Source organism: Nyctereutes procyonoides, unplaced genomic scaffold, assembly GCF_905146905.1.
Source record: "Nyctereutes procyonoides isolate TBG_1078 unplaced genomic scaffold, NYPRO_anot_genome, whole genome shotgun sequence".
NCBI classification, from domain to species: Eukaryota; Metazoa; Chordata; class Mammalia; order Carnivora; family Canidae; genus Nyctereutes; species Nyctereutes procyonoides.
In genome coordinates this window covers 21,702,594-21,719,811 of record NW_026575146.1, presented here as the reverse complement: position 1 = coordinate 21,719,811, position 17,218 = coordinate 21,702,594, and the positions used below count along the sequence as shown (strand labels likewise).

Below are 17,218 nucleotides of genomic sequence, written 5' to 3'. Positions count from 1 at the left end.
CAGAGATGAGAGAGAGAGAGAAAGAGAGAGAGAGAGAGAGAGAGAGAGAGAATCTCAAGCAGATTCCCCACTGAGTGCAGAGCCTGACATAGGGCTCATCCCACCACCTGAGAGCACAACCTGAGCCAAAACCAAGAACCGGATGCTTAACCAACTGAGCACCCCTGGGTACCCTAGAAGTGTGGCATTTTTATCAACACATAGCCAACAATAATATGTAAAGAGACACAGGATCAAACCAGAGAAAGCTGGCTGCCCTTAGACACGATGAGCTGGAGTCTGGCCCACAAGCATGCAGTAGGTGACAGTGGCAGCAGTGCCGACTCATAGACCAGCTCTGTGCCAGAGGTGTTAAGGGCTCCATAGGCTGCGTGCCCGAGCCTCACAACGATCCCAGGAGGTACACGCTATCCACCTGCCCATTTTGTAGAAGGCACGTCACAGGAGTCAGAGTGGGGGTTGGAACTAAGACGGTCTGATCCTCCTGACAGCTCTGCTGGTAGCAACACACGGTGACAATACAGTTCTAGCAGATGAGCCAAGCCACCAGGCTCCCAAAGAACAAAGTGGGGAGCAACTCCTATGAGCCTGGGCAGAACTGTGGCTGTGACAGCTGGTGAGCGCAGCAAGTACCCATGGAAGGGTCATAGCACATCCACAAGAACTTTGTGGCTGGATATCTGACTGCCCCCGCCTCCCCGTCACACGCTTATGTCCAGATCCTGGAACACTGCTTTCTCCAGAAGCACACGGTGTGGGCTCGACCCAAGCGCACTGCCCCACAAACACACAGAACTGCTAAAACGCTCACTTTAACCCGGGTCATAGCGTAGACTCTACGTACAGTAAATGATACTCACCTCTCTGGCACAAAGGGTCTAAAAATTCTTGTAAACCATTTGGAATGTTCCTGACAACATCACAAGAATAGCCGTCTTCTGGCAAAAGAAAAGGCAACTGCAGATCGGGGTCCTCTTCCAGCTGCACCTCCCGGCCATCACTGCGCGCGAGCTCGTCAGCCGTGTTTTCAGCCACAGCCACCACATTCTCTATCAGGTCCTGGTCAGAGTACAAGAGTACACGGACATCATAAACACGCTATCTGGCACACAGACTTCCTCGTGTGCAGTGAGGCCACACACGCACGCAAGGGCCACAGAGGGAGAACACATTTCTCAGTATGTTTAAAACCAGCTTGCAAATCAATGGATCAGAGAAGTAGATACTGTTGTACTAATAATAATTAATAATCTCAAGAGAGTAATAATTAATCTCAAGTCCTCTTCAGCTTTAAAAGAGAAATTATTCAGTCACAACAAAATGGTTTTCCCTTTTCAATGGTAGTCCTTTTTTTTTCCTGTGCAATTTTCTAACATCTAGTTGCTAATAATCCTATTTTTGTAGAATTTTTAATGACAGAAAAAGCTCACACAACGTTAAATGTAAAACAATCAGGACAAAAGAATCTATTCTCAGCCAATCCAGGGGAAAATTCACCAACCTGACCTGTACAGCCTGATGATGTGAACACAGCACCTCAACTCTCCCCAGCAGTTCCAGGAACGGCAGCCTCATGGGGGAGAAGCAGCGCCTCACTACCCTGTCTCTCGTCCCAAGGTCAGCTTCCTGGGCTCTACCGCCACAGATCCCACGTGCCTGCTCTTGAAACCCACACTGATGGAAGCCGATTGCATCTCTCTGTATCTGACTTTTGTGCAGATGGCGCAGTGCATTTCATCTGCAGTGCAAATTCACCCCTCAGCGCCACTGTGACAGGACCATCGATAGATACACTGTTGTGTCGGTCAGCGTTTGCGGATTTCTGATCCTGGGTGACTCTGTACACCTCCTTTGTTGGCATAAAGTTAATACTAGAAGTTGCCCTATCCCCTTGATGATCTTCCCTTATCAGGTCTCCAGCCTAGAGCAGCTTTTATCCCCCTGTGACAAGTGCTTGCAGCCTTTCTCACTCTGTGAATAGGAGCTGTAGTACACATTGTGGGCAGGCTGCTCACCCTCTACTCCTCCTCTTGAGAGGCATGAATGCCAAACCTTGATTCCTAGCAGTCTGATGCCTCTGCGTGGGTTGGAGAGGCCCTCTTGCTGCGCAGCATGCTGTTGGCAGCATAAGAGGACGTGAGGTGGATGTGAGGGGACACTCCGTGCCTGCAATACAAGGATGCCTATGGCTGTAGCAAGAGCTCTTGGGCCTCTGACTCTCAAGTCGCACCAGGGTGACTGACTTCTTAACTTCCTCTCCCCCAGTCCTTCCAATGATTTTCCAAGAACCTAATTCCCTGAATTCAATCCTTTTCTATTTAAAATGCTGTGTATTTTCTACTTCTTGTACTAAACCCTAACTCAAATACCAACAAAATACGATCTTACAAGATGATTAAGTAACTTTATTAAAGAAATAAAGTAATTATTATAAACGCTCCCCCCCAACTGCTTTTTTAAATTAAATTTCCCTATGCAAACATGTCTCACGCTGTGTGGCTAATGTGCTGTCATTCACTCACCGTGGGAATAAAAGGCTCATCAGGTGCACAGTGGTAATTCTGTAACAAGGCTTGAAGTTGCAGTGAATTTAACTTAAAGCAGGTACTGTTTATATTTGGAATGTCATCAGGTGCGTATTTATCCATTGTAAGCAAAGTGGTTGCCTGTTTAAAAGAATAAATAACAGGAGATAAGATTCAAAAGTGTTTTATAAGCATTTCCCTTAATGTAACACTTAAAACTGTAATAACTTGCTCATTTGATTTTGAAATCCAGAATCTTTTTTAGGGAAACACACTTCCATTCACATGGAATTGAACTGAAAACCCGTTGTCTAGTAAAGGTTTACAGACGGCCTCTTAATTTTATTAAAATATGTACATACTTATATTTTACTAAAAATATAAAATGTAAATGAAATTCAATTACTTATGTTCATAAATCATTTAAAAGAATTCTCTCAGTAACTGTAAACATTTACAAGGCCATTCGATCACCAATTACTGGGGTCTAAGGAAAGTTTCGTTGGAATGACTTTTTACAGTCAGCTAATGCGATCCAAGGAGGAGGAAGTGCCCTCTTTCTATACTAACTTTAAAAGAGATTAAGAAACTGAAAAAGCCCCCACAAAATTATATACTGTAATAATAATCACAAAAACCCACAGTAGCTTTTGAGGCTTCTGACCCTCACTTCCTTTATTGTAAAACCCATCTCTAGTCCAGGGCTCCGCAGGGACACCCGGAGAACTGGCCAAGCTCTTAGCATGCAGCTGTGACACTCCTCTGCCCCCTTCTCCATCTCCTGCTACCGTCCTCTGGGATGTGAGGACCACTGAGTGCTTCGCCCCTTCTCTTCTGTGCATCCACTACAGGTTTCTGCTTTGTGGTCACCTGGCTCCGTAGGCTAAAGAGCAAATTATTATCCAGTTTGAAACTGGAATCCATCCATCCAGTATGGAGATTCACAAAATACACCCACTCAGGATATTTATTCTACTGTTTACCACTTGTTATGGTTGAACTGTGCTCCCTAAAATTCATACACTGAAGCCCTAACCCCGTGTACCCCAGAATGCGACCTTCCTTGGAGAAAGGGTCCTGACGGAAGCAAGGACAGCAGGTCTAACAGGACTTGTATTGTATAAACAGTGGACGTGTGGGGAGACACGTGCGCACAGGGAGACCGCCCTGTGAAAATAGAGGCAGAGAACCCCCCTTCCCCCACTTTGGCCTTGGCCTTCTGGCTTCCTGAACTGTGAGACAGTGTCTGTCGTTTAAGCCTTGAGCTGGTGAACGGTCACGGCGACCAGGCATACCAACACACCATCATTACTTTCCCCATACACATGGGAAACCCCAGAGGGAGTACTGATGTTCTCCTGATGAACCCACATTCTGACCCACGACAGGGTTAGAGGCACTGGTAACAAAGCCCATGAACCGTGCAGAGGGGAGAATCGGCACAGCCCACCTGCACGATCCTGCTGAGGTGACAGTCCGCTGCCAGCTCCAGCCCCTGCTTCTCTGCCCAAGCTTCCACGTGTCCCAGCTGCTGGCGAATAATCGCCCCCCAGTAGTGGGAGCACAGTCCCGACTCAGGGTCGGTCACCAATCTGTTGAAGAGCCACATGTTGATAAAGTGGAAGAGCTGAGAGAAGAGCTGGATGGTCAGGGCAGCATTGACTCTGCAGCGCCGCAGCAAAGACATGGCTCCCGTGAGCGTGTGCAAAACATCATCTGTTCAGAGACGCGGGATGAAAGCAAGAGTCTTTTGAACGAATGGTGAATTCAGAAAACGGCAGTTATGGTCAGGCCTACTCAGTCACTCCTGAGATCCCAGTCTCTCCAGACAGGAGACAGTGGTGAGGTCTGAAACCACACACAGGAGTGAACTACGCATAGCGCAGCTCGCCCCAGGAGATTTTCCGAAAAGGCATGACAACACACCAGAACCAGAGCTATTCTTAAAACAAAACAGATGGTAGTTACTATTTATTAAAGAATGCCCAATCCAATAGGTTATCTCATTTATTTTGAAATGATCTCCTCCTTATGCATATTAAATATTAAAATGAAGTTAAACAGGAAGGAGAGAAGAAGGAGAGTGGAGAGAGAGGGTGAGGAGGAGAGAGGGAGAGTAGGAGGAGAAAAAGAGCCTCCTGACCTATTTTTGGTCTTTGTAGGCTGTTCTCCTCGGGGTCATCCAGGAAGGCTGGCATGTAATTATTCAGTTCTGATTGAAGACAATGAACCAGATATCTGAAAATATGTAAGCACTTTTAATAACGTCAGCAAGACGCACCGCTATCAGCAGACATGACATCACAAGTGAAATAGTTCATACTATTTAGAAATATTTTCCATTTACAATACAACAGTCTTACTCTCAGGATTCTTGAAACATGGCTCAATAAATTCAATTTGTTAAATCAACCCATTTGGCAAATAGTTATGCTTCTTGGTACTCATCTTTGATCAGGGTAAATAAAAACCTTTAAAGAAAATCTCTACAGAATAGAGTAATCTCCAAGAACGTGATCCTTACTTAAACGCCATCTGAACCAAGTGTGCTAAAACGTCCTGGGCGTCCAGTGTAATTCGACTAAGATCTCGGTCCTGCTTAATGAAGTTGAGCAGCTCAGATGCATTGGCCATCCAGAAGGCAAGGGCCCCTGCAATATTCTTCTGTTTCTGTAGACAGAACACATTCCCATAAGCAACCCCAAGACAAACAAAAAGAATGCAAATAAAAAAGGAATGCTCTTGAAAAGCTGCTGGAGATAGACCAGTGCCTTCCCACTGTCACCAGGGTATTTACCACAGATACCAGATATTTGCAAAGGAATTTGGATACGTTCACAGCAATGGAACTGACAACGTCTTCTTAGGATTCATGTATGGACACATGGATCCAGTCAGCCACCACGTATGGCATCAGTGTAGAAAACAGAGATTCCAAACCCTCCGACGCCCAATTGGAGATCGTGCATTATCTGGTAATCTGTGAAGTACACACGCGTCTATCCACGGTTACCCACAGCCACCCTGATACGCGGGCCGCTGGCTCGGACGCCGAGCAACTCGGTATCAAGTACTGATCTATCGCATCATCTCCCGACCACATGTGCAGGCCAGGCAACTTCAGATGAGATCCAAAGAATAGGAACCAAGGATAAACAAGAGAGGAGAAACAGAACTTTCGTCATTTCATATCCACACTCAAGTGCATGAAGCAGAAATTATGAAATGCTGGTAAAGGTTGCACAGTCAAGGAAGGATTTAGTACTGCAATGTTTCAGTTGCTGAATGAGTGTTATGAACCGTCCAGTCCGCTTGCTGGGGTATTGTGTTTTGACATGGAAGCAGCGCGAGAAACTCAGCTAAGCCGACACAGCCAGGACCAGTTCCCAGCAGCACGTCCTACCTGATCAACCTGGTCTACTTCCTGGAGAAAAACAGACGGAGGGAAATCAAGCAGAACGAGAGAAAGAAACTTGTAAACAATCATGATAGTTCAAAAAAATCAAAACACTACTATGAAGGTACGACATGAAGGTACGACATTTGGTTACTTCCCAATTACATGTTCATTCCTGGCCCTGAGGCGCGCGCCCGAAGGGGCCAGTTCTACGTTCTGAGCGCTGGCGCGGTAAGGGATGGGACCCATAGGGCTCTTAGGAAGAGACGGGACAATAGACACAGGAACGCACAGATCTCTTGGGAAGGCCTAGACGCGAAGGACTTCTTAAGGTCTTTTCAGGACACCATGTGTCTGACTACTTAAGGGTACGTTAAGAGGAGTGTCTATCCCCAGGTTTAACGGGATGAAAGAGACAGTAAAGACCAACAGAAACCATAAAAAATAAAAGTCAAAAATTTAAAAATGTACAAAAAAAAAAGACATAACTGTACTAAAACGGAGTAAATTGGCTTCTGAAAGTAGGTTTTTACAAATTAAAGCATTCATTGCTACAGTTCTTTCCTAAAAACTTTAATATTCCCCAATCACATATTAAGTAAGGCTACATCTGAAGTTTAAAAGACCTGTTTCGATAATGATCATCTCATTGACTAGTTCAAATTCAGGCAGAAAAAGTCTATCAACAGTAGTCTGAGGACAGGAATTTCACAATTTGAAACTGGCTTTAGAAATGCAAACACGATGGAAAACAGACGGTGGCTCTGAACTAAAAGGAAATCCTTGTTTCTTTATAAATTAGTAAAAGAGGAATACAAACTGGGATCCAAATAAAGTGACAATCCTTTTTGGCTGTTTCCTCATTTGGGTATAAGAATCATAAGCCCATTAGATTCATATGCTAACCCCTCCCACATAAAAGAAACAGTTCTTGAAAAATTTGGCCTTTTAAATCAACAGACTAGTTTGCTCAAACTATCCTCACAGGAGAAAAACAACCAAATCATCTAATTATGTTGCTTAACAATGATACATAACTAGGGTTTAAATTCCGTGGCTGAATAACAGCACTGATAAGAGGTTTAGAAAAACTTTGAAAAAAGTCTTAAATTTGCTTTTAAGGATGTAAGATTAAACCTTCAAATTATCTGTGAGTTTGGAAAACTGCTACGCCAATTTTACCAACCACAGATGAAGAGTACTTAAAAAGAAACGAACCATTCTACAAAGAGAATACCCTTCCCTCCTTAAACTTTCAACATAGTTTTATTAAAGAATCTGAACATTTCATCATAATTGAGAAATGTCATGATGTCCATCACACCTATAAAAGTGCTACCAAAAAACCCAGGTAATTACTACTGACATCATACACTCACTATAAAAGAGCAAATGCCCTTCTAACCATGAAAAAAATCTAAGAAAGTGGTTGCAAGGGTCCGGGGGAAGGGATTATGAGGACAGACTGCTCAATGGGCACGGGGTTTTACTGTGGAGTGATGGAAATGTTCTGGAACAAGATGTGGTAGCTGTATAACAGTGTCAATGTACGGAATGCTTACTGAATTAGTCATTCTAAAATGGTTAATTTTACGTTAATGTGAAATTCACCTCAACAAATTATTATTATTTTTTTTGATTCTGCAAAAACCCACAAGTCTCAATACATTGAGACCATTGGAAATTTTAAGGACCTTTACCATGATCATTATTACATTACACATACAGTACCTTCCCTTACTTCTAACATTTGTAGGAAGAATAGAAAAAAGTTCACATTTCTTTTCAACTTGTAAAGCTATGCAATTGTCAATGCTATTTATAGAATTTTCATTTCAGAAAAGACTCTTAAGGTAAAGTCACACATGTAACCAATGGGAAACATTGAGCCAACTGGCTTCACTGGTGTCAGACAACAGGCACACTTACTGACTGGCTCTGCAGGCGGAGGCTTACCTGAATCACCCCCTCCATCATGCTCACCATCTTGTTGACTATTGCAATCACTTTGTGAGTGCGCTCTGTAGGGCTGACGTCGGGTCTGTACTGGCTTGACAATACATACCGACATGCCATATATAATACATATGTAGGTGACAACTTAAAATGGACTGTAGAGCTATTAGTATAGTTTATAATGGCAGATAAAAATGAATCTTCAGCTGTGAAAAGATTTCAAAAAAGAAGAAAAAGAAAAAAAAGAACAAAAAAAACCCATGAAAATCAGATGGAGGAAAATGGAACAAGAAATAATTCACTAACAATGGAATCTGAAATTACTCACAACTTTCCCTGAATTCAATGCTTGCAGGCAGTATCAGCTCAGGCCCAGGAGCATCCTGAGTTCTGGAAGAAGAAAGTGGCCATCTCTTAAAATCAGGTCACGTGGCTAAGAATGTCACTAACAATCTATGCAGATTTCGGCAACTATTTTTACAGTCTCCATACAGTTCTTACAAATAATGCATGGCCCAGTAACTCGTGTTCACGTGGAAACTATTTAACTATTCAAATGAGCATACTGGGGGTGAGCATATCCCTACTCTTCACAGAGGTCAGTTCTTTGAAGGATCTGCTTTCATCATGAGAACTGATCTGACCACAATTCTCTATTATTCATGAAGATTTCATGCAGAGTAGGGCAACCAGGCTGTCACGCACCTGCTATGGCAATGGCTCAAGTCACAATGAAAAGCCACTGCCAGGACACACAAGAAAAACTAAACCACAGTGAGCCTGACACTTAGCGCTCATACATGGAGGAGAACCAGTTCCTACGAACCAGACCCTGCCCTGGGTTCTGATGAAGCTCAGAGCAGATGATCACTCACTCCATATTAGCATTTTGTGATGCTCACAGGGAAGCACGCTTTAAAAAGAAGACATCCTACTCACAATTTTTCCCAAAGTCATATCAATTCATTATTTAGCCTGACTCTACAAAAATAAGGTGCTGCTGAGAAATACAAACCAAGAGCAACTATGATTTGGAACACTTCTAAGAATTAGCACTGTCCTCATGTTTATATATATTCAGGTATTCTGGATCAAAAGTACTTCAAACATTAGGTATGTTTCTGTTTCTATCAAAGAGTTCTCCAAATAGTGGATCACCCTGCTCTCACTGGTAGGACAAAGGTTCACTGTTCGGTGAAATTCTTCTCTCAGCTACAAACATATACATATGTAGGTATGTGTCCACCAGGGTACAACATAAAATACGATCCTGTGTTGTATACTATGGTCAAACAACAGCTGAAGCCTTTAGTAAAGCATGGGATTTCTAAAACGCGCAGGATAAAGAATTATAAATCCAGTGTAGATCTCCTTACCTTGGATTTATACTATTATCGATGGATGGTGTTCAGCTGAACTACTCCTTCATGTAGACAGGTGCTTAGAATTTCAAGCGATTTAATCATCACTCTGAGTTTGCTACTAGCTATGCTTTATATATAAAATATATGTAAGTCACCCCTCACTCCTAACAAATTGGCAAGTGATTAGGTTCCTTAAGAGTTTAAATCTTTACCATTTTAGTTCAGCTCTAACAGAGGACCAGGAAAAGTTTTCCAAAAATCTGTCCTCAAAAAGATTAAGAAAATCAAAACTGACAGCAAAAGTAAAGAAACACGTGTTGTGCCTTCCCACAAACTTAACTGGAAAGCAAAGAGGAGGCCTTGATGATTTACACGGGAATGAAAGCGACTATTGAGGTAATTATCAGCTCAGAGGAACACAGAGCTCAGTGTTCACAGAGAGCTTCAGATCTGGAGGAAGGGACAGTCAACACCTCCGTTAGTGTTTCTGAATGTGTTTGTGATTGAAATGACCGTCATTTTCAACAGGAACACTGAGGTCTACTGATTCTGGACAAATGGTGGTGAATCTGCCAAACCTTTGTGTTTGGAGTCACTGGGACAACCGCTCACTCCCTAAGCTGGCTCCTATAACAACTTGTTCAAGAAAGGAGATGAGAGGGAGAAGAGCCCATCATGGCCACAGACCAGTCACTGGTCCCCAGCAGTGATGCTCCCTCCCACCAGTCCACCTCCCCAGGCAGTGACTGAGTAGCAAGGAGAAACACAGCAAGGCACCTCAAGCTGTTGTAACTGCCAGAAGGAAAAACAAAAGTCTTCTCATCAAATTATAGGCTTCAATGTCTCTTAGTCAATGATTGAATAATTTGGATTTAACAATTTAGGTATAAAAAGGCTCTTATAAACAATAGAATTTAAATGTCCAATTATGTAAACATATCTCTCTTAACTGCTGTATTTATAGACATCTAAAATTGCAGATAAGCAGTTATTTTCAATTTAGTATCTATGGAATAAACTGGATGAACCATACCAATCGTCTGTTTCATCTATTTAACACATCTGGAAAAATAAGGACATTAAAATCTCACCAAAAAAAAAAAAATGTATCAAGTGATAACTTAAGGTACTCCATTACTAAAAACGATTGTTTTCCTTGACTTAAATCAGTATTTTAAACATGTCTATTAAAACAACTTTGATTTTTATGAATAAACGAATTAAGCACTGCTTATACCCACAATGTCTACGTGAGAAACACAGACTGAAACAGAACAACCATCTGTTGCTATCACTGCTATAGTATCAAGAAGGTAGGACATTGCTACAATTCCAGTAACACCTTTAGTACAATCTTCATTCACAGGATACAGTCAATTCTAACATACAGTGAACCATTGGATGGCTACCTGACCCTGTACTAACATACTACATTAGTTATCAACTATTTATATACTCATTAATTTTGCTTGTCCTAAAAGAATTACCCTAATCAGCTTCTTTCATCTCCCCCATTTCTTGATTTATTCACTTGTTTAAGAGCTATGATACCTTCCTCTCAATCACCTTTTAACAGAGGCACTCTCTTTTGATACCAGTTTACCATTTAGAATATCTTATTCTAGAACATACCACCAAAAACAAGTACGGACAGAGAAAGTAGACTTATTATTACATCTGAAAAAATTCACCTAGCCAACAAAAATCTTGAATAATAACCAAAAGCGCAAGATAAAAACAGGGTAAAAATCTGAGATTCCCACGGGACGCCTGAGTGGCTCAGCAGTTGGGCGCCTGCCTCTGGTTCAGGGCGTGATCCTGGATTCCCAGGTTCGAGTCCCACATCGGGTTCCTTGTATGCAGCCTGCTTCTCCCTCAGCCTGTATCTCTGCCTCTCTCTCTCGGTGGGTCTCTCATGAATAAATAAATAAATAAAATCTTTAAAAAAAAATCTGATATTCCCATATAAATCTACAAATTGAATTACTGTGATGAACGATATTAAAAACTTGTAATCCACAGCGCCCTCTACTGGAAGACAGAAAATTAAAGAAATACATCAGCTGCCTGTCACCAAATTGATAAGTGACCTTGGGCCAGTTACCTGTCTCAGTTACTGGATCTGAAAGGGAACAGTTAGAATGGCTTCATCAAATATCTGAAGAGCACCAAAAGACGAGCACTCCCGGTTCCACTGCTGACAGAGAGTGTGTGATTCAGTACTCGTATTTCCCTACGACCGTCTGAGTGGGTTCAGAGCCCTGCTGGAGAAGCACCTGAACCACATCACGCTGCGGATGAAGCTTATCAGGATCTGGAGCTCATCACCTGTTATTTCAATGTGTGAGGCACTGACATTACTTTGCAACATTTTTAAGCAATAAGTAGAATTCTCATTAAGGTAACGTGTACTTAAAAATCATAAGAAAAGGAAATCACAAAAGGCAGAAGATCTCTGTTCAAAAAACTTAGGCAAGAACAATGGCAAAGGAGATAAGAGACCCCCCCCCCCACTTCCGCAGGGTGTACGACCCCGTAACATGGCACTCCGTAAATTCTAAAAATGCTGCCTTGGTCATGTTTGGCTTTGTATATTTAAATACGTGAGGATTTTGTATACAAATGTGTGAAATGATTAATTTTACATAAACTAAACATAAAAATTATCAAATATTAAAAACCTAGAAAAACCTCCTCTCTCCGTGTTTTACAGAATAGCACATTTAAAATAGAGACATTTTTAACTGGAAGTCCCCCCGTGTCAGCTGGGTGGAGGACACCGTGGTACAGGAGGACAACCACTCACGAAGCGTTCTTTCTTCAGCTCAGTAACATTAACAGAAAATAATCTTTCAAATACCACTAACATCCTAAAAATGTCAGCTAAACGTCAATAGAGTCAATAATCTTTATCCCAAGCCCTTTCCAGGAATACTTTCACATCTTCTGTAATTCAGAAAAGCAGTATATCCTACCTGTTTTCTTGCCTGCGGTAGTCCTGCTGCTGCTCTACTCTCATCATCGGCTTCACCATCCCTCGCTCCGCTGTGCTGGAGGCAGACAATACCCTGTCGCCGTCCAGCCGAGTGGTGCTCTAAGCCAAGGGGAAAACACAGAGCGTTTAAACACACCATGCAAACCAACCAAGCGTACACTTCCTGTGGCAGGTGAGGCTCTGGTGCAAGGCTGCTAGGCAGGGGACGGCAGGAGAGGGATGCAGAGGAGGAGCACAGACCAGAAGAAGGCGCAGCAACACGGAGGATGTCATGCCCACAGTGGAATGCCCCAAACACACCATCATTCAAAGAATAATAAAACAGCCAGGGAAAAGTGGTACATATACACCAGGGTTCTGTACACAGTACAGTAACAACAGCGACTACTCCAAAAAGTTCTTTTAAACCAGGAGAGAGCTGAGACAGTATGTCTAATAGGAAAAGTCAAGGTCTTTGTTTTACTTAAGGAGTTAAATATCTGCTCATCACAGCTCAACACCCAGTGAAGAATTTGGTACAGAAACTGGTTTATTTCTTGCCCTTAATCAACAGAGAAAAAACACATTTATAGCAGCCCAGGGCAGTACATGTAAGCTCTTCCAAGCAGGGCACATCCCTAACCAACCTAGGGCAGACAAAATGGATAAGCTACCTATATCAGTAAGAAAATAATTAGAACAGAATCAATAAAATTATACAAAGAAAATCACTGAAGCAAAAATTTTATGTAAAATTTCTCATTTTATTTGTTTATTGTAGAAATTGAGCTTGATAATAGAAATCATTCTTGTCTTACCAACCAGATAGTAACTCCTGGCTATATTTTTTAGTTTTTCTTATTTTCCATAAATGACGTTATACAACCTACCCTGTAAAAAAATACTCTGTGTTGTAAACATCTCACAATATTTTTATGTTATGGAACTGTAATGGCTGTGTAACATTTTGTTGTCTGTTCACCAAAGTTCATTGAACTAATCTTTGATTACATTGCTTAAAATGTTCACCAGGACAGGGTGTCCTGACAAGCATGCTTGTAAATATATATATTTTTTCACACGCAGTGATTACTTCCATAAACACATTTACAGAAATAAAAATGCTTGGTCAATGGATGGCAACAGACTACAAAAAATTGTTATAAGTGAACAATAAAAAGGCAATGGATAAACTAGGTTATGTTTATAAGCTTACATATTACAAACAAAATAATTTTAGCCTATTTTTGACTAAAACATTTACAAAATCATAACCAAAGGCTAAAGGAAAGTGTGTGCGTGCAAGTGCACACAGATATTTAATTGAAAGTGTACGAATGAACACACCTGCAACATAAAGAGTTCAGAAAAGGATCCATGAAGATGTTACCAATAGCCAGCTATAAACTGCAGGTGAATGCTTTTCATTTCTCTATGTTTTTTTCTTAATTTACCAAGTTTTCTGTTTTGACTATATACTTTTCTCAATACTGGTTTACACTTCTATAAGAAACTAAATTTTTTTTAAAGATTCTATTTCTTTGTTTTAGAAAGAGAGCATGAAAAAGAGAGTGAGCAGCATGCATGGGAGGAGGGACAGAAGGAGAGAGGGGGAGAGAATCCCCTAGAAGATGCCCTGCTAAGCATGAAGCCCGACAAGGGGCTGAACCCCGTGTCCCCAAGATCATGACCTGAGCTGAAATCAGGGCTGTATACCCAACTGATGGAGTCACCCGGGTGCTCCTAAGAAACTCAGCTTTTTGTGAAGAAAGTCACATTTGGTTCCAAGAGCATGTGCTCATGCAGTCACTCAACAGCTCTTTACTGCAGCTCTTCCATGCCCTGGGCATGTTCTGAGCACACGCAGCACAGCAGTGAATGCGTCAAGTGAGATCCCTGCTTGCACACAGCTCACCTTCCAGTCAGCACACAAGATAAGTATCAGATAGCAATACAGGCTGGCACAAATAATTTAAAATAAGGTATAATTATGCTTGGGGGGTCAGGGAAGATTTCTTCAAGGAGCTGATGTGTGAATTGAGGTCTCACTGGGAAGGGGCTGCTGCATGAAAACCAGTGGGAAGAACATTCAAAGAAGAGCAAACATGCCCCACCCTTCCGATGGGAGAGAGGTGTACGGTCAGTGAACAGATACCAATGTGGCTGGTGCTGGCTAAGCCAAGGGGAAAGGTGAGCCAGGTCAGAGGGAGTGGTGCGAGCCAAAGGGAAGAGTGTGTGATATGTGGGATGAAGGGCTGTGAAAACAGGGCAGTCACAGGATCGAATTTATATTTTCAAAACATCAGGGTATCTGCTGGGAGAAGAGTGACAAGCCAGGGCAGCAGAGGAAAGGCTGCCAAGTCCGAGCCATGCAGATCTCCTGCCTATGGCAGGCCACTCACAGCAGCGATGGAGTAAGGCAGGCACCTGCAGACTATTCCAGACGAAGAGCAAATGGAACTTGCCAACGACGGAATGGAGAGGCTGAGAGAAGGAAGGAACCAGGATAAGCAGTGACCAACCTCTGTGGGGACAACACTGTGGATGAGGATGCCATTTACTAAGATGGGAAAGGATCAGGGAAAGAAAGAAAGATGTTTGAGAAAGAAAATCTAGTCTGTCTTAGCTACATTCCACTTGAAATACATGTCAGACACCACCACAGCTACATCCAGCAAGCCTGTGAGGTCTGCAGAGGTCAGGGCCAAAGATAGAGTGGAGAGTCATGAACATAAAGATATGTTTTTACTCCCTGACTGCACAAGATCCCCAGGAATACGCATACACAGGAGGGAAGGTGCCCAGGTCAGAAAGCAATGGGAGGAGTCCAGTGGAGGAAGGGGGGAGGAGGTGCCACCCCTAGATGAGCACGAGGAGGAACACCAAGGGGGGAAGAGGTCGGGAGAGTGACACCCGGCAGTGGAAATAAAAACATGCCCCAGGTCAGTGGTGTGGACCTCGCTCAGGCAGTGGACTAGGCTATCTGGGTGTGAGCAGAGCTGGTGACAAGCACCGTCCCAATGAGGATGTGGGACTCAAGGGAAGATGATGGAACAATAAGAGGTGGACCACAGAGGGATTCCTCAAGAAAACGCGTGATGAAGAGCAGCAGAACACTGGAGGCAATGGTTGGAGGACTGGCACAGGTGTTTAAGAGCAGGAGGTGCTGAGCCGGTGGGGATGGCTCCTTGGCAGGCCGCACCTGGAGTAGCCCCTTTTCTGAATCTGCACCAAGCCCGTTATCTGGCTTTAGGCAGTGGAAGGTGAAGGAATTGAATCTGGGTGCCAGCTCTGGCCCAAGCCTAAGAAGGCCTGTCAACTCCCTGATTCTGTGAGGCCCCGAAACATCTGGCTGCCCTCAGGGAGAGGACAGGGGGACAGGGAGGCCGGCTGGGCCATGACCCAACACACCGGAAGCCGATGCAGCAACACCAGTGACCACCAGCAAGTCCAACAAGCCAACAGCCCTGGCCAGTCCAAACCACAATGCACAACAGTTAGTAAATAAAACAGGTGCTATTTTATTTTAGTCCACTAAGTTCTGGGGTGGTTTGCTATTGAACAATAGATAACCAAAATGAGGACATAGGTTCCCGGATGATGCAAGATAACAGAGAACTGTGGAAGCAAAGTGCCTGAAAAAGAAAGCTGGCAGGTGGATGAGAGCAAAGTCTGCTATCTTCAGAGGTCGCCAGACCCAGAAGAGCTGCTTCAACAGAGGATGAACCTAGGATACACTGCCTGGAGAGAGCACACCCATCCCCGGCCTCGGCCCTGCTACATTACCACTATGAGACACAGCAGCACCAATTAGGACACTCCTCAGTTAGAGACCACTGTGAGGTCTGTGCTCACACTAGTTCTACGAGCGTAGGAGCAATAGTGCATCCAGAGTGTCCTATAACTCTACACAAACAGCCCTGTCAGGCCACATAAATGACCTACCTTACTTGTTGGTAATGCTGTTCCACTGTGAACATCTCCTCCTAAATCAAATGTTGTCTCTTGAACAATTCTTTCAGGATAAAAAAAAGAAATACATAGAATTAATAACTCTCAAATGAGAAGACATCCTTTTTCTCAATAACAGAAAAGAGCTAAATATCCCAATTTAAAGATCTTTAAGAAATCACTTTATTTTCACAGCATATAATGTTAGAGTATTAAAAAGCTGTTAAAACGTTTACATTTTTCTTACTGCTAAATCCTGAATATTCTCAGGATATTTTTAAGACTATATTTTAATAACAATAAATTGAAAAAACCATAAAAGGAAAAAGCAAGCCACTTCATCACATAATGGCACACAAACGAAGGGCATATGTCTATGGTGCCAGAACCCACACACTGACATAGGGAAGGCAACCGTGTCCACAGGAGGGTAAGGCACAGGACCTGAGCTGCCATCCTCACAAATCAATCTGATGATTTTTTTAAAAGCTCATGGATACCACTACTTAAGTTATGATAAAGAAATGGGGAATTTTTATATAATGTTAGTAATCAGATTAAGAGTTACCTTATTTTAAACAATTTTTTTAGAATATCTAAAAATACCAAACTTTTAAACACATCATTATGAAAAATTCAGAATATAAACAAAACCTCATTTTAAAGAGTCAATAACTTGAAACAAGCTATGGTTCTTTGGCACAATGAGGGTAAATACCACCCATTAATCCTAGTCCAAGGGAGAGACCCCCAAAAAAGGGGGAAAAAAAAAGCCCTAAAACACCTGGAAACCAACAGGATGGGTTAGTGCTTAAATTCCCTGGGCTTCTGCCCAAGATAATAAAAAGAAAATGACAATCTTTTTCTTATTTAAAGACAACGCTCTAATTTCACAGCACTGTGGTAACTTTAAACTTGTACTTAAGCCCAATCTATAGGATGAAGCCACAAGTGATATAAAAGTTCAAAATTGTTTTTCAAATTAGAAAACCAGGTACAAATTCCACTTCTATGTCATCACTATGAAAATAAAATCATCTTGTAATGCAAA

General features: G+C 42.5%; 1 protein-coding gene across 11 annotated transcripts in view; it reads right to left on the bottom strand.

The window, feature by feature from the left end:
• The window catches only part of AFDN (afadin, adherens junction formation factor), a 137,251-nt gene that overhangs the window by 45,476 nt on the left and 74,557 nt on the right, over nucleotides 1-17,218 (bottom strand). For 6 of the 11 annotated variants that reach the window (XM_055309919.1, XM_055309918.1, XM_055309916.1 and 3 more), the window contains 10 exons: nucleotides 16,162-16,231; nucleotides 12,218-12,336; nucleotides 8,207-8,268; nucleotides 7,879-8,084; nucleotides 5,929-5,949; nucleotides 5,050-5,195; nucleotides 4,669-4,763; nucleotides 3,976-4,241; nucleotides 2,523-2,666; nucleotides 861-1,059 (listed from right to left, as the gene is read on the bottom strand). In XM_055309919.1, coding sequence (XP_055165894.1) covers nucleotides 861-1,059; nucleotides 2,523-2,666; nucleotides 3,976-4,241; nucleotides 4,669-4,763; nucleotides 5,050-5,195; nucleotides 5,929-5,949; nucleotides 7,879-8,084; nucleotides 8,207-8,268; nucleotides 12,218-12,336; nucleotides 16,162-16,231 — 1,328 coding nt within the window. The remainder of the gene's footprint in view (nucleotides 1-860; nucleotides 1,060-2,522; nucleotides 2,667-3,975; nucleotides 4,242-4,668; nucleotides 4,764-5,049; nucleotides 5,196-5,928; nucleotides 5,950-7,878; nucleotides 8,085-8,206; nucleotides 8,269-12,217; nucleotides 12,337-16,161; nucleotides 16,232-17,218) is intronic. The other 5 variants (XM_055309922.1, XM_055309923.1, XM_055309920.1 and 2 more) reach the window with 1 other exon arrangement.